The 24669-nt window shown below is 44.2% G+C and overlaps 1 protein-coding gene across 1 annotated transcript; it reads left to right on the forward strand.

Annotated features, from left to right (window-relative positions):
- Positions 1-1521: 1521 nt before the first annotated feature.
- sptlc3 (serine palmitoyltransferase, long chain base subunit 3) lies at positions 1522-22818 on the forward strand. The gene is made up of 12 exons (XM_053436829.1): positions 1522-1721; positions 4816-5007; positions 6576-6730; positions 7544-7692; positions 11242-11366; positions 13191-13284; positions 15314-15419; positions 16616-16835; positions 19125-19251; positions 21059-21194; positions 22206-22335; positions 22430-22818. Exons 1-12 carry the CDS (start codon positions 1599-1601, stop codon positions 22541-22543), a joined length of 1671 nt encoding a protein of 556 aa, XP_053292804.1. The 5' UTR covers positions 1522-1598; the 3' UTR covers positions 22544-22818.
- Positions 22819-24669: the final 1851 nt, after the last annotated feature.

Below are 24669 nucleotides of genomic sequence, written 5' to 3' on the forward strand. Positions count from 1 at the left end.
AAACAACTATTTACATTGAAACAACACCTTGCCACTTCTCTTATTCACTCACAAACTAAGTGCACCACAAGACCGAAGATAAGGCGTTGACCTTTCTACAAACACACAATGTCTTTGTGTTTGCCCAGAGGGGGAAATGTGAACAATGCAGCAGACACCAAATTGTCAGCAGCCGGCATACAGAAGTAAGTTTACAGCTGACTTAACCTGTGCCATTAACAGTACCTCATTTATGGCACTCGAGTAAATCATCGACTAGAAAGACTTAATACAACTACTGCACACTGTGCTCGCCTTTGTGCTCTAAAGCAGGAGGGTCTGTGCCGGGCAGATACACTGCCACGGTGTGTACATAGAGGGACTCTCACACATTACTGCTTAAAGCTGGAACAATACACGTAATCTATTGGGCTGCATGCATGTGGAGACATCTTTCTCTTTCTACTCACTGGGAATCTGGGACAGCAGCTCAGCACAGAGAGCATGACTTCAAGCCCCCACATCTGTTCTCAGGATTACCTCAGCCAGATACTGACACCTCCTCAGCTCCAGGTGTGGCCGAGCCTGACCTCCGACCTGTGTGTGCCAAAGAAAAGTTCAACATCAAGAGCAAGACAAGTAGATTAAATCAAATTATAGATCACAATGTTCAGCTCCTCAATTGCTTTTGTTTAAATAATGTAATCTAAATGCCATTTGAATGTGACTGATTATCAGAATTCATTTGTAATCCGATTACTTCAGGAATTAAACCATGCACACTGCTGGTAAATGCACAACACGACATACTGTGTCCCTGGTGGACTTACCATATCTAACATAAGATAAGAATAGGTGTGCAATAGTTTTTTTGTACACTTTCCAACTGGTGTATATATTAGTATCAGTATTAAGTACACATGCTCAAGTTTTATCAAAAACAAATATTTTAGGTATTAACAGTCATATTTGCAAGAAACTAGCACCTGTGATTGGAATGATATCCCTTTACAGGGTTGTTGACACTGATGCATTGATTCTGAGGTGTAGCTGTTTCAGATTAAAAAAAAATCTGTTCTTTATGTTACACAAGATCGTAATGATTGAGCATTATGTGACAAAAGGTGTCTGAGAATCTGCCTGTAAAGAAGTGAGGGGGAAGTAAAAAAAAGCATTCAGTTGAAAATGTAACTTTAGAAAAGCTCAGTACTTGAGTTAAAGTAAAGTGACTCTTCTCCAATCATGGAAAACTGAAAAAAAAATCTGAAAGACTAAATAAAAAAAATATATATAGTACTTTAAAACATGTGATGTTTTAAGGCTGAAAGTAGATGCACAGTAAAAGTGATGTGGATCGTTTCCCTGTGCTCTAAAGTTTCACATGGGGGGGGTCAACAAGCAGAGGAAGTTGGCGGTTTTACTCGATATCGAAACAGTGAACCGTGACTTTCCCTTGAACTGTCGCTGACTGGGAGGCTGCGGGCGAAGCCGCCGCCGCAGCAGCAGCAGAAGGAGGAAGTGGCCTCTCGATCTCAGGGCAGGACACACGCGCGCTTCACCTGACACCCAGACGCACACGGAGCAGGTTGTCAGGTTGTCGCTGCTCCGCTTCCAGGAACATGGCACGAGCTGCTGCTGTCGCCGCTGCCGCCGCCGCCGCTGCGAACTCACACACACTTCTCAACTGTAATGGAGCGAGGAGCGAGGATGTGAAGAGGAGCGTCTGTCACTGCAACGGAGAGGTGGGTCTGCCAGCGAGCGGCTGGATTTATTTACCAACTCACTGTGAGTGTGTGTGTGTGTGTGTGTGTGTGTGTGTGAGTGAGAGAGCTAGAGGGGGAGAGTGTGTGTGTGCTTGTGTGTGTGTGTGGGCGCACGCTTCTTTCCGGTTCCTGCTCTCAGGTATCTCACCACCTTTGAAACCACTTTTATTTTGAATGAAAACGTTCATTCCAACAGTGAACAAACCCTCACTGCCAAACTCGCACGTGCACACGTCTTTATAATCTCCCACACCCCACCTGCAGAATGACAGGTTGCTATGAGGCAACCCCTGAATTATAAATGCCAACAACACAAAGTGGAAGATGTCGTCACCCTTTTTGGCAGAGGTTTTGGTGATTTCTCCAGATCACATCGACGTGAACGCCGGTAACGAGTAAAGCGCCGGGATCCGCCCTGACATACTTCCTCTAAGTTATCTCTGCCTAGAGGCCGCCAAGGTGGAGAAGGTGCGGTGCCTCTGTGCTTTTGTTTTGAAAACGTCTGTAGAATGTAGCCTGTGCACAGCTAGGTGGTTGGACTAGCTGGTTTAGCTAGTCCAACCACGAACAGATTCATTTGATAGTTAAATGTTCCTTAGTAATATGGACTAGCTGTGATGAAATGCAACCTGTAGCTGCTTCAGTCGATCCACCATTTAGTTTCTGTAACATGCGACAGGTTTATTTGTTATAATACAAATAATGAATACAAATATTATGATAAAAAAATAGTGGGTGAGTTCTCTCCTTGTTTACCCCATTTCAACCTTCAGGCAAAAACAATTGAATGGCCTCACCGCAGCTCAAAAGGTACAAGTCTTTTTACAAAGTAAACAATAAATCAGTCTGCAGCACCAGCCGGCTAATTAACCAAACAAACATGACTATCACAAGTGTCATGGTGGATGCTGTCATGCAACAGCACAAATCATGTACATGAAGGAGTTGGACAAGCAAACGAACATGAGAAACGTTGTGCTGAAGTTGCCCCTAGGCTTCGAGAACATTTTAGAAGCTCTGCCTATGATCTGCGAGGGGGCAGAGGGCCATGGTTTCCGACCTCGTCAGATTTATTGAAAAACAAGTCAAGATTGTATCAGATCCCTTGTCTGGCAACGTTTATGATAAACGACTTTTAACCGCAAAAAAGGGTTCACTCCAAGGCAAGTAAAGGAAATAAAAGGGCACAAAGGAAGCAGTTATGCCAACAATACAACTGCAATAAAAGGGAAAGCTCCTCCTCCCCCTTTACCGAAGCTGTTTGTTCTGATAAAAAGAAATTGGACAAGTGCTCACAGTTTAAAGGGAAAATTCACCTTGACAAGTTCAACTTCATCAAGGAGAGGGAATCTGTTTTGGCTGTCTGCAAGTAGGCCACATTAGCAGAGACTGTAGGAGTGGACTGGAGTGTAAGGTCTGTTGCCAAAAGCATCCGGGAAATTCTCCAAATTGTGCATCAGGCCCTTGCAGTTCTGGTATGTTTTTCACAAATCGTCTGGCGCAACGGTTGAATGCGAGTGGACGAAGAACCTGCGTACTCCTACGAACAATGGGTCAAGAAAAGGGTGTGGACAGTCATGTTCCCATGCAAGAAGAGGTTGATCAATGGCCATATTTGATGGGTATTTAACCCCATGACATTGACTCTGACATTGACATGCTCATAGGAACAAACCTATCAAAAGAGATGGAACCGTGGGAGCTGGTTAATATCAAGGGAGGCGGACCCTATGCGGGCGAGGACCAAAGTGGGATGGGTTCTTAATGGTCCACTTCGCAATGGAAACAACAGCAGGAAACAAACTGGCTGTTAAGCTGTAACTACCAATCAAATTGCCATTGCAAACATTGGTGAAATGCTGGTTAATCAATATAACCAGTAATTCAGCTAGAGGTTGTCAGAGGAACAGGCTGTAATGTCAAGGGAAGAGTTTCAGAATATCGCTGAAAGATGGCCATTACTGCCTTGACCTTCCTTTCAGAAACAAATTCCATCTTACCAAACAACCGCTATATTGGGGAGCAGCGCCCGTTGAGCCTGAAGAGGAACTTTGGAAATAATGAAACCAAGCGTTTCCACACATTTGTTGCGAATAGAACAACTGCCATAAGAGAAGCAACTGATGTTGAACAATGCAGATATATTGGTTCTAAGGAGAATCCAGCTGATGAGGCATCCAGGGGAATGAGAGGGGACGATTTCTGGGCAGACATTTATTAACCAGAGTTTCTCTCTATCTGAAAAGAAGAAAAGAAAATTCAGTCAAGCTTAAAAACATGAGACGAACTTTTGAGAATATGACGTTATTCACTAAGCACTGGACCAGGTAGGAATCACAATACAGGTAGCAGGTGGGTTAATGAGGGGAAGAACCAGGAAGGGAAATGTTTTTTTAGCAGAGCATGAGGAGAAGCATATAAGCACGTATCTTTGTTTTTCTAACGGGAAATAAATCTACCCAACCGTGAATTCAGCGTGGACAATGGACTTCTGTAATTGCCTAACAACCCACCTAGACTGGTGCCTCAGTGGCCTTTGGTGTAGTTTATTTTGACAGAAACATCCATTGGACAAATAGCCGCTACAGTAATGTTAGCCAGAGGTAGCTCAAAGACATTTAGTCCTTTCACAATAGAAAGTACTTAACGATGGCAGTGGCCATTTTACCATTGTAATGTGTCGCTCGGGTCATTTTCTAGGAGATCACTGCTTCCCAAAGGCAAAAGATAAGTTTCAAGAACAAACTGCATTTTCTGAGGTATAGAGGGATTAGTTACGTGGTTTTTTCTTTACTTAATGACCCCTCAGTGTAAATATTCCTTCATTTTCAAGTGTTTACAATGCAAAAAGCTATTTACTTATGATAATCCTCCAGACTTTCTTGCTTTAGTGTTGAATAATATCTGTTGGTGACTTCTGAGGCCCACCAGCAGGCCACTTTCTGTCTCCTTCTTATTCAGGTTAATTGGTGTGTAAACTAAAACCCCTTGCCTTTATTCAGACAGCTTTGTTTTCTCTTGTTTGCGTCATCTGCAGTGTAAGACAGATTCATTTTTTTCCCCTCTTGTTTAGAAAAATGGACCCCGGACTGTTGTTGCCTCCAGGCAGCACAGGCAGGAACCCTTTGAACAGGCACCCATGTACGTGGCTGTCATGACATACCTGGGCTTTGGCATCGTCACCCTGTTTGGCTACTTCCGAGATTTCCTCAGAGCGGTGGGCTTAGAGAAGTGCAACAGCGCTGAGGAGAGAGAGGAACAGAAGGTGGGTAAAACTCAGCAATCAGCACAAACATATGCATATTGTTAGGCATATTTCGGGGGGGGGGGGGGGGGCGTGCACACAAACTGTACACGCACATATGCAGTTGGGGGAGAGGAGCATGCTTGCCTTGGGTGTTAACACATTTTGTTTTCCCCTAATTATTTCCATTTCTGTTCCTAAGCTCTCCCTCTGCCTTCTTTCTTTGTGTTCTTCTGCACCATAATGTTGCCATGGGTGAGACAGGACACCACAGAGAATATCTGTTCAGGACCTAATTAAATCTCAGAGGATTCAACTTCCTTCTTTGTTACTGTGCATTCGATTCTACATAAGGCCAGACACTTCCACAACAGAGCTGTGTTGCCGTAGATTTGATTTCTTTTTTTCCAAAAATTTCAGTTAAGATCACTCTGTTGTTAATGGTTTTTGTTTTGATGCAACTTATATTAATAAAAGAAGAAGCTTAAACTGTAAAAACAGCAACTTTCTCTCAATGTTCTGTCCCAGTTAGTACTGTATGTATATCTGCAGATATAATAAAGCAGGATCTAGGAGGACTAGGAGGATATTTTTTTTAGGGGATAAGTGTGGATATCGTCAGTAATTGTAATTGTAAGAGCTACAGTTCCTTTGATCCAACTCTCCTACCAAGGTAACAGCTGAATTGGCGTGAATGATTCTAAGCCGAAAGTCACCTGCCTGATGAAGTGCAGAGGTGGACACAATATAATGAACACCTTTATGATGTTAGAGGGTGTTATTGAAGTTTTCTGGCAGCTGGTGAGAGGAGAACTCAGGCAGCAGCTGATGTCTTATGCAGAAGATTTGAATGTGGACTCAATGCATCAAGGAGACCAGAAGGAGAAACAATATGCAAACAGAATAACATGAGCAATTGTCACCCCGAGTCTGAAGATGTCTCCCACAGCCTCCCAGTATATCTCCCTCGTCACCCATTCCAGCAGCACAGCCATGAATGGCAAGAATTGCTGTCACTCTTAGTTACATGTAGTTGTTCGCATCCTATTGGCTAGTTAAGCCTAAAGCATGCATTCCTAAATCACATTGTGTGCTGACGTATTGCCACCGATGAAATTTGCTGAAGCGTTGAAGTTGGAGTCTCTCTGTCTGGAGCATCTGAGTTAGATATGAATGGCAATGAGCGTAGATACAACAATGTACTGTTGCTTGGCCCTTTATCTATAACCTGACCTTGGGCACTGGGAAAGAGACGGGACTATCTGTGGAACTAGACAGGCACTACTCTCTTAATGGTGTACAGATATAATGTGTAATATACACTATGTAATGGAATTTACAGTAATGTGTGACGATGGTAAAAAAATTAAGTATATATCCAATGCTGCACAATAAGAATGCACATAACAATTTATTTATTTTAAAGACAATAGTTGCCAAGGAAGTGAGAGAATTTATCTAAGAGTTTATTTGGTTTGTTCTAGGTCTTGGCTGGTTTTTAGTGTGATTAATGGGATCCGAATCCTACTTCTAGGGATCCCCCACTCTGTGACATCCGAGTTATTGAAGTTGCTTCTCTCTCCTTTCAGGATTTTGTACCGCTGTATCAAGATTTTGAGAACTTCTACAATCGAAACCTGTACATGAGGGTACGAGACAACTGGAACCGTCCGGTGTGCAGCCTGCCGGGACCCGTCTTTGACCTGATGGAGAGGGTGTCTGATGACTACAACTGGACATTCAGGTACCGTAATCGACTATCTATAATACACTCAGATCCAGCTCCTCTCCAATGAGGTAACAGAGGAAGACAGGACATTCTTTATTTGTTATCAGGAAGGGTATGTGAGAGCAGAGTTTCTGGAGCACAGTTTAGACTCCTCTGTGCTACTCAGCTGTGTCAGGGAATATATTATGAACTGGAATGTAAACAAAGCCACAAGGAGGGGACAGGACATTGTGACTCTGGAAAGAACGGTAACCATGGATCACAGGCTCAATGATGTTTAAAGACTGGAAAAACTAGAAATGGGACGGTCAGTCAGGCTGCCTTTACCCTCGTTCCTGTTTACTATGAAAACATTTATACCTCTTGTGTTTGTTGCTTGGTTTTGGTAGTTTGTGGAAAAAATTACACAAAAACAACTTGCTGGAAGGATATGGTGTGACTCAGGGAACAACCCATTTAGGTTTGGTGCGGAAATGCATCAGGGGTTGATGCAGGATTATTTTTTCACTTTCCTTACCTTTGAGAGTTAAGGCGTTTATCAACGTTTTCAAAGTTCTCCTAGTGAAAAATAAATAGATCTTCATGGAAAAAAACTGATATCTCCGAGTGTGTGAAATTTCGTTCGGCTTGATTGAATTTAAGGGAACTTTTGTGCATTGGCAGAGGTATCCATTCTACTGAGTGCCATTCTAGTTATGTATGCACTTTCGATCAGAGACATTCAATTGAATGTTGATTACTTTTTTTGAGCAGCGACAAAAGTAATTTCCTCAGTATGTGTACGTACAGTAAGGCGGATTGATTCCTAAAATGTGTTCATGCTTGCAGGTTAACAGGAAGGACTATACACAATGCCATCAACATGGGCTCCTACAACTACCTCGGTTTCGCTGAGAACAATGAGGATTTTCTGAGAACTGTGGCAGAAAACATGCGCCAGTATGGGGTCGGGGTTTGCAGCACAAGGAAGGAAATAGGTGAGTTCAGTGTTGTAATATACACGTGAAAAAATATCATTTGTGGCACTTGTCCTCTACTGCCGGTTTCAACAAGAGCAATCATTTGATGTCCACTTCACAATTGAAGTGAGTCGCATTGGCGGCCTCCCTTTTAGTTCCACTGACAGCGCTTTGATTTGTTACATCTGCATCTCTTTTAAAAGTCTCTGGCAGGCCCCAGTAACACTGACAAGGCCGGGTATCAAACTGGAAATGAAACTCCATCTCCCTCATCTCATATGCCATCATTTATTATCTTTTCTTGGGAATTATACTGCCCACATGTTTAATTATCTTTCAGTGGCTGCAATGCAGTATGAATTATTCAGCCTTTGTTAAATTATGTACCGTTTGGTGAGATCATTACGTACCGGTCCACGCTGAGAAGTGCTGGAAAGGACATCATAGTGGAATTCAACATTACGAAACACCCTGGACATTAAGAAGGATGCAAAACGAATGTATGTGTAATGGAAGTGTTAGAACAGCAAGGATCCGGCAGCGGGAACCCGGGCTTCAGATGAATTTCGTTTCATCCTCTGAACTTCAACCCTGCCTCTGATGGTGTTTTAAGTGGTCGTGTATGCCAGGATCCCATGCTGCGGCATAGCAATGGTGGAGGCAGCAGTGCAATCAGCTTTGTGTGGTTAGGGTTATTAAAACGTAAAGATGGGTTGATGTCACAGAGGTAATTGAACAGTCCACACTTAGAAAAGTTAACTCCACAAAAGTGCTTCCTCTCCTTGCTGTCAGGGATGTTTAGTTTAATGTATATTTATTCCTGACACCGGTATCTACAGCGTGCAGACGAGCAGAGGGTGAGCTGACACATGGGCTCAGTTCGAGGTGAGTCGCGGCGGCGTGTTGCATGATAACAGCAGTTTGACGAGAACTGAGGAAACCAGAGGCATTAAAAGGGCATGTGATCATTAGTTGTACGTTTGTTTGTCAGAAGTCAACCCCCCCCCCCACACACACACACACACACCCACCCACACACACAAACATGCACACACTCACCAACACACTCCCCACCATCCATTATTCATTTTTTTCATTTATTTATATGTTTATTTCTCTTTCAAAATGGGACTGCTTTTCCCTGGGTTTGCAATCTGTGTTTCAGCTGCCTCACAAAGAGGGTTAAGGAATAACAAGCATTTCTCCCAGGAGACCCTATTAAGCATTCATTATTAAAGACCCAAGTGTCTCTGCTGTAGAGGTGACACCATCACCGCCAGTGTTACAGTTCACACAGAGCAGTTTGTATCCGTGGAAATCTTCAAAATCAAAATTTCCTGGAGATTTTGTCCTTTTTATGTACCAGCACTTAATCCCGTTTATACGAAACAAAAATAGGACTTAAACATCCCATTTTACACCGAAGTCTTCTATTTGCCTCTGACATCGTCCTATTGTAGATTTCATTCTGTCAAGGTCAAAAGTGACTGCAAACTTATATAAATCATATAAATAAATCATTCTCCCAGTGTCATTTTTGTTTTTTTATTATTATAAATGGGCATGAGTAAGTAGATCCAAAGTTCACTGAAAGGAGCACCTTGTTAATAAACACATGTCAAGCATTCATGGATTTGCATGAATGGATAGCTCCCTGTTCCCACCTTTCCTCCAATCATTAACATACAGTAAATTAGAAAATGATTACACATACAAATGGCGATGACAAATAACAAAGTGTACCCACCAGGCGCAGTGTCCTTGTAAAAATGACAGGGAAAGGAATGTGCTGCTTTTGTCTAATGATTAACTCTTAGCTCCTCTCCTGTTTATGTTATGTTGTAAAGGCTTTGATAAAAACCCGTCATCACACATTTACAATTATATTGACCAGTTTTGGCTGTGAGGTTTTCTTTTATCTTTATGGTCTTTCCAACACGGGCAATAATTATAATGTTCCCCGTCAACAAGCCGTGATGATTGTGGTGGCAGGAAGGTGACCTCGGGAATCCTGAGGACAGGTGACCACACTTGATGAGATGCATACACTCATGAAAGCAGAGTAAGAGATCTAAGAAGGACTCTGCTCTCTCTTACCTGAAGAGTATGCAGACCTACGGCAGCCAACATGAGGTTAGCATATCATTAAGAGGGCTGGGCACATGCCTGTGATTCCAGGGCTAAGTACAATGCTCTATGAAGAGAGAGCAAAATGCAAGTGCAGACTGATTAAAAAAAACAACTGCACTTGCCAGCAGGGGCTGTGAGTGGTGGAGGACATGTATGAATCGATGGGCCTTGGCGCGAGGCCCGATTGAAATCACAGAATGGGGAATCACCATACAGACAAAGCTGCTTCGCTGCATCACGGCTCCCCACACATCACTCCATGCGACTTTCCCTGTTGCTGCTGAAGCGTTCAGTATGTCTGAACTGTCAGCTGTCATTGCTTAGTGACTGATTGTCATTGATTAGGATTACAACGGTAGGCAGAATCCCATGTGTATGAGATTCATGTATCATTGTCTGATGAGGTTTCCCTCATTTACATCACAAGACCTCAAGTCATTTTCATTTACAATCAGGATGGTGTCTCAAATAATGTGTTTTCATCTCACAGATTTTAAAGTATTCGATATGAATATGTGTAAATAGATGTACTTACTGACAATTTACTGTATTTATTCTGTAATATTTGCAGTTGTATCTTAAAAGTAACAGCCACTGAAATAATAAGAATGAATGGGGTAGTTTATTGTATTATTAGTACACTCATTAGCAGTTATTAGATGCATCATTAATGAGATGTAATTCTTGCGCAAGTTCAAGTCCACGCTACAGTAACTAACAACTCCTCTACTATAGTATTGTAAATAAGGGTAAAGTCTACTAAAGTGTATTGAACCCATGTGTTATAGTATATGTCTAACATATATAACATTGCCCAGAGCCAGCAGAAATAAAATGCAGTGTATGAGAACCTCTCACTGCCTCCTGCTCTGAAGCTCACAATTATAAAAGTAATTCTTTTTTATTTTTTATCAGCGGACCACAAAGGCATCGCTGAAAGCCCACCAGAGATCCCTGGAAATCCCACTTTTATTACACAAAATAGAAAAACACAATGTGAGGTGTCAGATTACAGTCTGATAAATTTTCTAAATGAATTCAGGTCCCTGCACTTGTCACGTCGGGTTACACAACCAACTGCCTCTGCCCCAAAATGTGCTGCAAAACCATTTCACACCTTTCAAGACAAGCGTTGTTATTACCCGAGATGAAAAAGTGTAGTTGAACTAAATTAGGAATTTACCGCACTTCGGAATCTTTATAAACCTCCTAAAACCCTCAGAGAGTGAGAGACGCTGGCACTGTGTGGGCTGGAGGTCCAGGTATTTCGCTGAGGGTGTCTCGCTTTTTAACAAGAAGCTTTAATCTCTGTCGAAACCTGTGATTGAACGACAAGGACCCAGCAAAGCCCAGGGACTGCTAGACATCCAGATAAATCAACAGCTAAGGCAACCTTGTCCCAGGGTGTGTAATCCTTATATGATCCCTGTCTTGTAGGTAACCTGAGCATCCACGAGGATTTGGAGAAACTTGTGGCGACTTTCCTCGGAGTCGAGTCCTCCATGACGTTCGGGATGGGGTTCGCAACAAACTCGATGAACATTCCAGCACTCGTTGGCAAGGTGTGTGATTTCCTTCTTTTTTTAACATTACAAATGGCTTTAACTGTATGTGGGATATCTACCAGATATGGGTGTAATTGTCACAGTGCAGCAGAAGTAAATCTAATTAGCTTAGCTTTGTTCCTTTTCTTAGACCTGGCCTAATGAATGAAAAACAGTCGACTAAACTCTGCTCCAAACAACTCCTGATCCACCCCCATTAATTAAAATCATAATTAAACATTACAGTCGCCTAGAGGACAAGGCTCTGGGCACACAGAGCTGCTGTCAGACACATGGATAAGGAAGGGCAGGTTCTTGTTCAGAGCAACACTCAAGGGGATGATTACCCACGCGCTGGCCTGTCGGCAGACCAGCCGGATAACCAAAGGTTACCAGGGGCAACACACAGCATGAATATCTGTGATTGGACTGGACAGGAGGAAGGGGAGGTTGATGGTTTAAGTGATAAGAATGGGGTCATCTACGAAGCTCAAGAGGTGCAGCAGCTCCTTCAGGCCACAGGCTCCCACAGTAGTCCTGCAGGGACTGGGGTCAGCCCATCCTGCCAACTCTGTCCTGCAGGGACAGGCTTTTCCAGGACAGGCCGTGCCGCGCTGGCAGACTGACAGCTGCTGGTGGACCAGGGACCAAGCTGCACCCCGGGCCAAACCGAGGGTATCTGTCACCAAGACGGTGTCAACATACTCTCTACAATGGTTCATTCAAACTAATGCACTCAAATGCTCGGAGCTTTCGTGTTAAATATGTTAATGTTCCGCAGAACCGCTGAAATCATTTGCATGCTGATTTGAATGGAATTTGAGGCACGACCATATTCTCCATTGTGAAAATTGGGATGCGTCTGGTTGGTTGAAACTTCATCAGACACGACAGGAGATAAAAATACTCCATACATAGAGGATATACACAGAAGGGATTAGCATGAATGGGGGTGGGGCAAGGGGATTGGGCTGACAGATAATTAGCTGCTAGCATAAAGCACATTAAGGATACGGTCAAGGACAAAAGATCTGTGGAAAGACATTTAGAAAACAAATAAACGTGGATGGATGGGTCGCACACATCGATTTTCATCCATATCAGCCTTTTTCACTTTTTCACTTTTTTGATATGTCACTATAGGAAAGCCCAGGTCTTACAATCTGAACGGTCCCGATATCCATTAAAACCACAATTGGTTGTGGTCTGGGAAGCATTCGGCCACAGTCTATTTGTGAACGCAAATCCATCCTGAGCCATACTGTATACGAAGGACCTCCACTCCGCAGAATTTGGTCCACACAAACAGAATTGTTGTACGGGTTTATTTGCATAGAAAGCGCGGTAGTGAGATCCGATGCTGTGAAACAAATATTTAACACGCTCCACTTGTTATCATATCTCTCAGGAGAAATTTTAATATCAGGTCCGAAGTTGAGCTTAAGACAAGACTGAGCAGCTAAATGGAGTTCCGAGAACATTCAGGTTATTTGCATCTGTGTTTTTCCTCCTGTTACATGTCAAAATGTCCGCTGTGAAAAGAGCCCTTACTGTTGTACTGATGTTTGTGTTTACAAGCCAATTATTTCCGCCCTCTTCTTTTTCTTTTTACCCATGGGAGAATCTAATTGGCTCTCTCATTATCCGCATACCTTTAAATCCAAAACACCATCACACACTACCTATTCACTTTTCACCCTCATATCCATAATCAAAGATTAAGGCCAACTAGCCTGAAATGTTTTGGAGTTCCCCAGAAAAATTTGGATTTCAATGATGCATGAATGTGAAAGCTTTCTCCAGGATGTGTGAACACAGTTTTCTCTCTCTGCTGGTTTTCAGGGTTGTTTGATATTGAGCGATGAGCTCAACCACACGTCTCTCATCTTAGGGGCCAGACTGTCAGGGGCGACCATCCGGGTGTACAAACACAACAGTAAGTCTCCGAACTGGTTCATTAGAGTCAAACCTTCTGGTTAACAAATAAACAATACACAGCATCGTTTATGTTATTAAAAATACGAGCCGGGATGTTTTATCTCTTCAATATCCTGAGACTATCTGTTGATTCAATTAGATTTTCTCTCTGTTACACTGCTGCTCACTACATTCAGTTTTACTTCTATTCCTCCCAAACTGTTGCCACCGAGAGAAACACACAACTCTCTTTGCCTTAGGAAATACCTACTTAATATTCTGTGTTTAGAGCAGCAAATGTAAAAGCTTTATTGAAACGGGTTCAGTTTACAGTCACGACTGTTTCATCCAAAGGAAGCAGAGCATCAAGTTTTTTTCTTTTTCAGATTAAAACGTCATCTTACTTTAACTTTCAGTTCCCTATTGAAGTATCAAATAAGATATTGTGCCTATAGTCTAAGGGAGGATTATCAGCGGGGAAGGTACAGCATTCATTGTGATTGCACAGGAAACATTCCCTGCTCTTTCAGGAGACAGGACAAATGAGCCGGTCCTCTGGCTGCAAATGTGTCCTGACAGGTACAAGCCGAGTCGGTTATGGGTCCTGTGAGCAGCTCCCAGAGGCCTGTCTACAGGCAGAGAACCCTCAGGCACCTGAGCAGCTGACCCCTCCCTGCCTCTGTACCTCCACACTCAGACACTCTTTGATTAGTGCAAAGCCAATATTTGCTAAAAGGGTTACTCCAGTGAACTTAACCACTACAAAGGATGTGGAGACATTGAACACATTGTAGTTTCTGCAGCAAGGATTAGTGGTGTAGTCCCTCTAAAAGTTCTGTTTTATATTATGAAATGTTTCAGGTTTTTCTAGAGGCGTATATTTAACAGAGTCTGAATGTCACCTCAGACGAGATGAGCTGTTTTGTCCTGTCTGGCTGCTATGTTGAAAATATTTAAACTATTCTCTGATAAAGGACACTCCTTTTTGAAGGCTTGCATTCTACATTCTTTGCGTTGCTTATTAGTGCAAGTAGCATTTGTGCAAGCTCAGTGTCATCGCAGAGATAGGATAATGACATTTTATGGGTTTGTACCACGAGCAAAGGCAGCCGTCCTCCTCACCACGGCTTCTTATCTCAAATCAGTGCTTAACTGTGGAACAATCTTTTCCTCGTTCTCGTCTGTACACACAGACCGAGCCACCGTGGGTTCCTTTGCTTGTCAAGTTGCCTCCTTGCTGATGGTAACATTAGATGTGCGGTGCACTGCTGAGCTCTGGGGAGTGTTTTTTATCAGAAGAGCATCTCCTGCCTCTTAAGCAAACCTGTTTTTGTGTCGAGGCAGCGATATCAATCAGCTCTGACAGCTGTGACAGATTTACCGGCTGCTCAGCTGGGAATGCTTGGATTGCAGTCATACTTTGAATACAGCTGCTTATTAGCTAAGGCTATTCAATACTGCCATCTGCTGGTGTGCAAAGGGATCGTTCCTGTGACCCACTCTAAATGCCACTGGGAAATAATTTTTTGTTGAAGCCAAGATTTCAGTTATAATCTTAAGCAACCGTGCAGACTCTGCTGAGCAGACCTTTGGCCCAAACTATATTTAGCTCAGTTAGTAATCCTCTGCAGGTGCCCATTAGCATCAGAGTGCACAGCCATTCCCTGTGTGTAGTTTGTGGAAGGTGTTTCTCTCAGATAAAATAGTGTTTACTCTCTGTTTACTAAAATAGTTTACTCTTTGAACTGCCCTGTGGAAATTTGTACTTTCTTTAGTTTTGCTTGATTGTAGTTGGTGATCCTTGTATACTTTGATTTGAACATTGCAACATTTAACATTATATATATATATTTATGTTTATTTTTGTAAATAACAGGTCTTTTGTTGCATATGATTTCTTAGTACAAACCTTAACTACTAGTTCAAGAGTTAATGTGCAGGAATCTCTTTTAGATTCGATTCTTGAGTTCTTTTTTTCTCTCTCACTCCTTTGTGTGTGTGTGTGTGTGTGTGTGGCTGTGTGTGTGTGTGTTTTGTGTGTGTGTCAGACATGCACAGTCTGGAGAAGATGCTCAGAGAGGCGGTTTGCTCAGGGCAGCCACGGACTCACAGGCCTTGGAAGAAGATCCTCATCATGGTGGAAGGCATCTATAGGTCAGCTGTCAACCCACACACACATTTGTATCGTCTGTCTCACTCACACACCACACTCACTCACTCACACACACACTCACACATATCTCGGGCCAGTTGAGCTATCACTCATTGTTAGTTTGGCCGTCCAGGAGGTTTTGAGTGTTGCCAAACTCAGGTAAGAAATCTTCATTTGTAACCCGAGGAGAGCGTTCAGCCTCGAGTTTAGTCGTCCCTGTAATGGTCTATTTTTCCATTGTGTCCCTCTCCACCCTTGAATAATAGAGTGTGTGCATGTGCAAGCATGTGTGGTCGGGTACCGTTTAATTACTGGAGAGAGGAGAAAGGTATTGTGTGTCTCTGCCGGCAGTGAGCTGTCCCGAGTCCTGGTGACCCTCTCCATCTGCTCATTAGCTCCAAATCGAGGCCAAATGAAGCCACAGAGATTCACTTGGCTACACCCCCAACTCCAACTGTTTATCACGGCCATTTTCTTTTCTCCTTTCTTCTCTCGTCTTTTCCCTGGTTCAAGCCTTACGTTTCAGGCCTTCTAAACTAAAACATGACATATTCACTGGGCTTTTTGCCATCTGTATATTTTAATAAAAGAGGAAAACCTTAAACGTGGCCATCCGATGCTATTAATGCACTAAGTTCCACTGGTAATTTGAGAGACAACTGCATTGCCCATTAGTACGGCACCGAAAATACTAATGCTCCATCTGTCATGTTCCGGTAACATCAAAAAGTCTGGATAAGGAGTGAGCATGCTTTAGCTGTGCCCTGGGTCTGCTTTGATGTCCACAACGGTCCTGGTGAAACCCCCTGTCTTATGTCATTTAGGCTGCAGACGTTCTCAGCCATAGCAAGGATAGCAGGTCTGGGATTGCTCCATTCCCCGGCCATATACCCACCGAGGTTGTCTATTTGTAGCCTTACAAGGCTTGCATCAGTGGAGAGGAGGACATTTAAGAGACGTGGGAGTAAAGTGAAAGAGGCCAGCAGAAAGATTCTTGGAAGATTGGGGCTTGTCAATTCATGTAATGTGAATTAACGGGAGTACAGATGCTCTTACGTGGATAAAGTGAGGTCGGGGTCACGTTCTGTTCCCTTTTAAACTTTATCATTTTAAGAGTTTGGTGTATAACTGATGAAATATATATGTGTGTCTGTTTGCCCTTGTCGTTCCCTTTGTAATTGTATCCTCTTGTCATCAGCATGGAAGGCTCCGTGGTGCGACTACCAGAGATCATCGCTCTGAAGAAGAAGTATAAAGCGTATCTGTACGTGGATGAAGCCCACAGCATCGGAGCGGTGGGACCGACAGGCCGGGGGGTGACGGAGCTGTTTGGTGTGAACCCAGTGGACGTGGACGTTATGATGGGCACCTTCACCAAGAGCTTCGGGGCTGCAGGAGGCTACATCGCAGGGAAAAAGGTTTCTGTGGCCCTTTGGATTTGACTGTTTTCAGCTTTATCTGACTTCAATGAATCATTTGCAAAGGATAGTTAATAGATTTTAGAGTGACAGGGCATGAAGAGAGAGTCAAGTAAAATAGAGGATAAAAAATAAGCTTGAGTAGATAAGCACTAGTTGGGGCTGACCTCCGGAGAGAGGAGTTGACCTGCCTTCAAGGCCTAAAGCAGAACGCCATGAGGGGGAGTTGCAGCGTGAATGGCGCTGGCTTACAAGGAAATCCTCGACTTTTACAGGTTTTAACACCAAATGAAGGTCACTTAACACACAGGCCACTCTGAGAGGAAACAGCCACATGTCCTGTCATAGCACAATGTGATAGAAGAGGTGGTGAATTATTAACAACCCAGCTTTTCTTAAATCACAACACATCTATCATCACTGTTTTCCCATCGCTCTGGTTCACCAGTTCAAAGCTCACCTGTAAAAGACTGAACTTGTAAACACACTGCAGTAAACCAGTCAGGGACGAGTTGGTTGCTATGGAGAATGAATCCTTCTGGACCAAAATTGGGTCAAAATGAATTTGAAAGAAACATTGGTCGAGGGAATCACTATCAAACAATTCCAGAAGTCTTGAGTTGACTCTCTGTAACGCTTTTTTTTTAAACCTGGCAAACTAGGTTAAAATACATAATACGCAATTTTCCCCATGTCTGTTTTTTAAAGAGGTTTGGGACATCCCACCTCTCTCGTCGCGCTCATGTGTCAAACAAATGTTTCCCATGTGACTCCGGGGCCTTTGTAATTCCTCTTTACTCCATTAAAAAGTACACTTTAGTACATAACCGCATCGCTTTTGTGGCAGTTGATTAGAAAGCAACAGAGGAAACGGCCATGTTGTTTGAATTAGGTATCCAGTGAGGGGACCCTTCCTGCTGCTGCCTCATGTTGGCTCAGCCCCGCTCCGCCATAATAAGAAGGTAAAGCTGGCAGAGGGCCAGCCCCTTCTTGTGGCAGGCGTCGGAACTGCGCTCCAGATTTAACGGGATGCCTTTTAACAAGCATGATAATGTTTGAAGTATGAACACTCTGCCTGGTCTGACAGCTGGCTGTAGTAAACTCCTGGAAGAAGCGGGGCCGGAACAGAGAGAGAAAGCCGTTAGATTTGACGCATTTGTTGTTGTGGCGAATTCCCCAAATCTTACATTAAGCAGATTCGAGCTGACCAACAAAAAACGCTCCGCAGATGTGCTTCTGGAAAACAGTCATGTTGTAGCTATTTTATGAGAGCACCGAAAATAAATACCCCAGTAAATACACTCCGAGCTCCTTCTAATCCACTGCAACCTTGCATGAAGGAGAGGTAATTAATTCACCCTTTACTTAAAGCTCGGATTGCACTGGAAAAGGTTATTAAATGCATCCAGTGTGGACCCACGTGTGTGGAAGAGTGTGTGTGTGTGCTGCTCTGGCCCAGCTCCAGCTCTGTGGCGTCGTGGACACGTAGCCACGTCAGGATCGCGGCCACATTGTGGCTGAGGGAACACTGAACTGTCACTCCGCGCCACGAGATGTGAAATGGATTTCGGACATGTTCCCTTAACTGGTTTATCTTGGTCTCACCGAAATCCTGCAGGGCCCTAAAGCGGTGAAAATCCCCCCGTCTTAAACCAAAACAGATGTCAGGTTGTTTCAGGGTTCTTATCCTACGTTCGAGCATTTCCCCCTAAGATCCCTTCCCCTCATGTGTGTGAGGAAGCCGCAGCCGCCGCCCAGTGGGGACAGATGGCAGGAGAGTGGAAATGGTGACCAGACAGCATCTCCAGCTTCGGTCATCACCCTGCACCCGCTGGCCACCGAGCAGCCACCGAGCAGCAGCCCATCACAGCTCCAGGCCCGCTCCCAGCCCCAGACCACTTACACACACATGCTCTTGGGACCCGTGACATGCGGATCGGTTTCCTGAGATCCTGCTCTTCTCCTGACAACCACGAGCAGAATTAATCTCCTGCTGACATTTAGGAATAATGAGCATGGCCGTCCTGATTCTGGCTCATTTCAGCTCTTTCTCAAATTAGTGCAGCGGCTCCCTCAGAGCGGAGAGCAGGAAAGGATCCAGAGCTATTTTACAGTCCCTGCCAAGGAGGATGACTTGAGGTATTTTTAATTGACTCTCAGGTGTTAACTGTACACGAGTGCTCTCTAGTGGCGGGAAAGGAAAAGTGCAAGACCACAGGCTTTCTGTTGATGTGTGCAAGTGACTGCACGATCTTTGAATTATCTGTGTGGCACTGTGCTGTGTTGCAGGAGCTGGTGGACTACCTCCGCAGTCACTCTCACAGTGCGGTGTACGCCGCGGCCATGTCCCCTCCCGTCGCTGAGCAGATCCTACGCGCCATGAAGTGCATCATGGGAAAGGACGGGACCACAGAGGGTGAGTATCCGAGCCATGCCGGGTCTCCGTCAAGTTAATGTCTCCTCCAATCTCGGCCTCACCATCCACATACCCGTCGAGCACGGATCTTTCAAATATTATGTCTGGCTTATACCATTTTTTACACCTTCATATGATCTTTATGGAAAGAACAGCAAACCAAATACAGAGGACAATACCAATGTTAACGTTAGGAGTAAGTCCAGACCTGCAGGGAAAGACAAACAGCTGCTTGGTCCGAAAATGTGGTAGCAATTAGAGTGGTCTGCAGCAGTAGAGAGAGAGAGGGGGGGGGGGGGGGGGCATGCAGTCCCTGAGCACACGTGACCCCAGCGGAGAGGAAATCATTCTCACATGTGTGTTGTGAGGAACGCTGTACCTCTGAGAAGGTTCTGACTTAATGACATCAGACACCAGGGCAGGGAAGTAGTCATTACCGGACTAGTGGCGATACCACCAGAGCAAATTCTTGAGTTATTGAAGTTGTAGTTGTGGAAGGAGCTGTGGTAGCTGGAGTGTTATTCAGAGCACTGTTGATTCGTCTCATCCAAAATCTACGAGACTGGAACTGGGCACCACAACACAGGGATAGGTGAAAACGTAAATTGTGCGACGTACATAAATGCAGAGCCGCCCCACGGTTCCTGGAATGGGTTAATCCCTCTCACCACTCAGAACCCGGGGAGCCGGTGTCTCATGGCGGAGGTGCGTTGTAGTTTCACGCAGAGATGAGTAACTTTCCCGTCTGGCTCTGAACCAGACATGCCTTGGATCTGACGTAGCCCAGTGAAATAGCTGTTGTGGAAAAATCCGTCTTGACCTGTCTGATAGAGGAGAGGGAGCGCAGCAAACAGAGCAGCCTTTCAAAACATCAGCCCCAGCGTCCGTCTCAACGCCGCGCCAGCACCACGGTGACTGGAGGTGTCACATCAGACTGTTTGCAGAAAGGCCTGAGAGGGTTTTTAATTCCTCTTCTTTCCTCCGCTCCCTCTTAATCTTAAAAGAAAAAGCGACGGCAACTGCTCTGAGATCAGGAGAAACTCTGTGACGTCTTTTCACCTACTCACGAGATTTGTGTCTGACAGCAGGTTCCTGACCTCCTCGCTCTCTATTTCAGCACAGAGGAATAATCTACAAAATGGGGGCCTGTGCTTTTTGGCAGACGCCGGAATGTTATGGTTTATTTCTGTCTCCCTCTCTGCTGCGATAAGGAGATTTAAACTGCTCTCTCAACTCCCTTTGAAAGAACTGCCAATCTGCTTCCCAGGTAATCAAAGGGAAACGGAGCCGCCATCCAAGGCTGCTCGGTGCCAAACTCTCCCGTGGCCGCGGTGTAACCAGGTTCCCCATCCATTCTCATGGCGAGGGAACGCGGGGGGTTAGCGCAACAGACCGACTCTGCTGACTTTGATTTGTTTTCATGTGCATTTACGATATCTGTAATACATGAGATGCGTAAAGCATTATTTGTTTTCCGTTTCAGTCGTGGCTGCGCTCCACTGACATCATATCCAATGTGTAAACCCTCGATTTGGCACCGGGCGTGTGCATTTACCAGTCAGTCGGACAAAACCCGACCATCTGCCGGTGCAGCCGAGTTTTAATCTTGAGCAAGTTCACAGTGGAGGCTGCAACGGCCCAGATGGAGCAGGCAAACACAAGTAGCACCTCACACTGCATTAGCCGCTGCTGGCAGGTGACGTCCCTCCATGCAGGGGACAGCGGGAGAACGAGGGGAACCAGCAGTGAGCCGGTGCTTTACTCATGTACATCTGGTGCTTTCTCTTTTCTGTTTTGTTCATCGCAGGCATCAAGCGGGTCCGCCAGCTGGCAGAGAACACCAGATACTTCAGGGCCCGGCTGAAGGAGATGGGCTTCATCATCTACGGCGATGACGACTCGCCTGTGGTTCCCATCCTGCTCTACATGCCAGGCAAAGTGGTGTAAGCACATTCAAACTCTCCCTGAAAACACTTAGAGCTTAACAGTTGGAGCTAATCTGATTATTTATAGTGTTTAATCAATCAATAGCCATTAATATTCACTTCATAAGCTAATGTAACGACTGATTTCAGGTCAGATCTCTGTGTGTCGGAGCCATTTGGGCGGCTGCCATCTTACACACTAACGTTTCCATTAATCACCAGTGGAGATCTGTAACCACTTAGGAGGCAGCATCGGGTATTGATCAGTTACAACCTGGGATTGTTCGAGCCACTCAGGTCTAATCAATTGGGTATAAAGTGTCTTTCAAAGCCGGTCACCACTGATATCCATGACGTGGCCGATTCAGCCCAGTAACCGCCACAATCAGAAGCTACGAATAGATTTCACCGCCGAAGCAGCTCCTGGTTTTACATAGCAAACACACACATCTGTATTCATGTATGTTGGAATAAACAAAACTGTACTTTTCAGAACACGGAGTTCAGCTTGACCTCTCCGAACTGTCCGCTTGGCCACAGAGCCGGGACTCATTCTTTGCTCGGCCTCAGTGACGTAAGAGGCATCACGGATGTCACTGCTTAAACCTCAGAGAGTTGATAGTTATGTTTTTTTGTTACTTATCGTGCTTTGCAGAAATTATCACAGGTCACTCACACATCACGACCACATGATTATGGATTTGGAGGTTTAATGAGGTTTAATGTGATGAGGCGAAGCGGGGAATGCTCAGTCACTCCGAGGTGGCTCGTGTGGTCTCTGCACATTTTGGAGGCTTCAAACCTCAGAAATGTCAAATGAGTTGTTGAATAGTTTTCTGGTCAGCTGCACTTTGCTTCGTGGTTCGTGCAGATGCATTTTTTTTCGAGTCCAGGATACATTAATGAGGTGATTTCAGGGAATATAATCTTAACGATACTACAGGGGACTGTATTTCCTTTAAATGAATCCAGTATATTTGTGAAGTAGAAAACATATAAACAGAAAGTGTTTCTTTTGTTTCTGAACAGGGCTTTCGCTCGAGAAATGCTGGAGAGGAGAATTGGCGTAGTGGTTGTAGGCTTCCCGGCCACACCGCTCTCAGAGGCCCGAGCCCGCTTCTGTTTGTCTGCATCACACACCAGAGCAATGCTGGACACGGTACAGCTTTAGTGAGCCTTCAGTGAGTTTATGATGTGACGCTTCAGTGAGTATATATTCTGAATCAAACGTACACGTTTCTCCTTCATCTCAGGTGCTGCACCATCTGAACGAGTTGGGAGACAGCCTCGTTCTCAAGTTCTCTCGGCGGAAATATTCCTCCCGGCCTGGCCTCAGCGACAGGCCGGACTTTGAGCTGGACAGCTGATGTGACCCCTGACACCTTCGCTCCACAGTGTCAGAACTCAGTCTAAGTGTCCACGCCACAGCAGACCCTTAAAACACACGCAGCCAGCAACACCCGCGGCCCGCCGCAGGAAAAGGGGCCAAATGTTTGGCTTCTGCGTTTTGGAAATGTTTGTAAAAGATTGTGATTTAACAGGACATATATTTATGCTTCCAAAAAAACTATATGAACTCTTTAGATGCTTTATATCTGAATGTGTTGATTTGTGAATACATAAATGAATTTATTTCAATGAATTTCCAAGTATTTCTGTATTTTTCTAGGATCTTATTTATCTTTTGTTATATTGACACAACGTTTCTTCAGTTCAGGAGTTCAGTTCCTCTTCTTGGTGGAGACATTTTTGGGTTTCTCATGAATTCTTTATCTGGCACCATATCTTTAGAAAGAAAAGCTGTTTGTTATTATTAGAGAGTGATGCACATTCTCAAAGAACTGAGAAGTAAGGATCCCATTTACTCCCTCAGCATGGAGTAGTAATAAAAGAGGCATGTGTAGTTCTCCTCCTCTGGTCCACGACTGCCTTGCTCAAATTTTAAATACCTAAATACCACACATGTAAACTTCCTTTATGTGTCTTGGAATAGAAAGGATGATAAATTATCCAAATGACAGACTTCAGAAAGTCCCGACCCTTCCCTCGTGGAATTGTGTTCATATCCCGGCATAAAATTACTTACAAACAATGACGAAGATGCCTTTACTGCGTTCCACAGTGAACTGTTTTCATAAAAACATTCCTCAGCGTATCGCCCCTTTCATCTCCGCGGTAAATGATAACCTCCCTTTAACTAATGGATCATATGGCAATTACTTCTTTGACGTGTCGATAAATCCCGACCACAAAAGACAAGGTGCTCCGGCTCGTTTCTTGGCGAGACTGCTCGTACCCACCGAGTCTTTGCAGTTTTTTAATCTCTGATGTTTTTAAGACCTGCTGTTCTCGCTCACACACACAAACTGGTTGTGATGGTGAGAATGCAGCAGCAGCGAGAGCGGCACCTGAGCCAAGAGCCTAACCTAGCAATTAGCACTGAACTCTAAATTCTTGTGGTGTGGGGTAGTCATTTGATTATCACACAGAGGATCATACACGGATGATAAATGTTGTTTTTTTTAGCGATGTGTCAGATTGGGTCGAGTCGACTCTTGTTCGCCGGGTGGATTGTTACCATGTTTGTGTTTCCACCTCCTCGTCAACAATGCAGCAATGACATTTTGTGTGATGGGATAAAAAATACAAAATGCAACCCTCTGGAAAAATATGGTAAATGAACTGCAGACACGTGAAGAAAGTTTTTTCTTTTTATGTATTTTCCCCTAAAGGAAAGAAAAACAATTGAAATCTATGCTCTATGGTGGATCACTTTGTTCTGTAAGTGAATAGTCACATCTGGCTCCCATAGCCAGAAACAATACAAGCAGTTTCTTTAATCCTCAAATCTGTGATGTCATCCCAGTGTACTGTTCCATACAGATCTGGAAGAGACGGGGGGGGGGAGGTGGCCTCAAATGTTGCACCGACGCCCTCAGGATGTCTGCTATTAATTTGTGTTTACTTTCACCTTTCGTCAAACTGGGAACATTGTGAAATTCATCGCAGGTTTATGGCAGAGGACAGATGTGGGTGAAGAGGAACTCGGAAAACATCACGGTGTGTAACAGACGTGGTGTTTAAGCGCCGAGCTCCACTGTGATTAAAGGCAAACTCCAACTCGCTGGAGATTTACCAGCGACGTTGTTGTACAGTTGAGAGAGGGGGGGGTGAATAAGTCATATCATATCTGGCAAGAAAAATGCTTGTTTAGGAAAAACTCAGCTCTGAGGACGAGTCTCGAGAATGAAATTCATTTTGAAGGGGATCTTATTTTGTTTTTGCTTTAGATGATGTTCAGAATTTGCATTTACAGTAAGAAACTGAATTAGAACCCAGTGTGGAGGACAACATTGCAGTATCACTGATGGCGCTTTATGAAAACTTCAAACAAAAGGTTCAAGAAAACTCAAACTTTCTCCAGTTCAGTGTGTATCATTCATATTTTAGAAATGAAAGGAAAAAAGTGGTTGTCAGCAAAACAAAACAGAAA

The sequence above is a fragment of the Pleuronectes platessa genome, chromosome 12 (assembly GCF_947347685.1).
Source record: "Pleuronectes platessa chromosome 12, fPlePla1.1, whole genome shotgun sequence".
Classification (NCBI taxonomy): Eukaryota; Metazoa; Chordata; class Actinopteri; order Pleuronectiformes; family Pleuronectidae; genus Pleuronectes; species Pleuronectes platessa.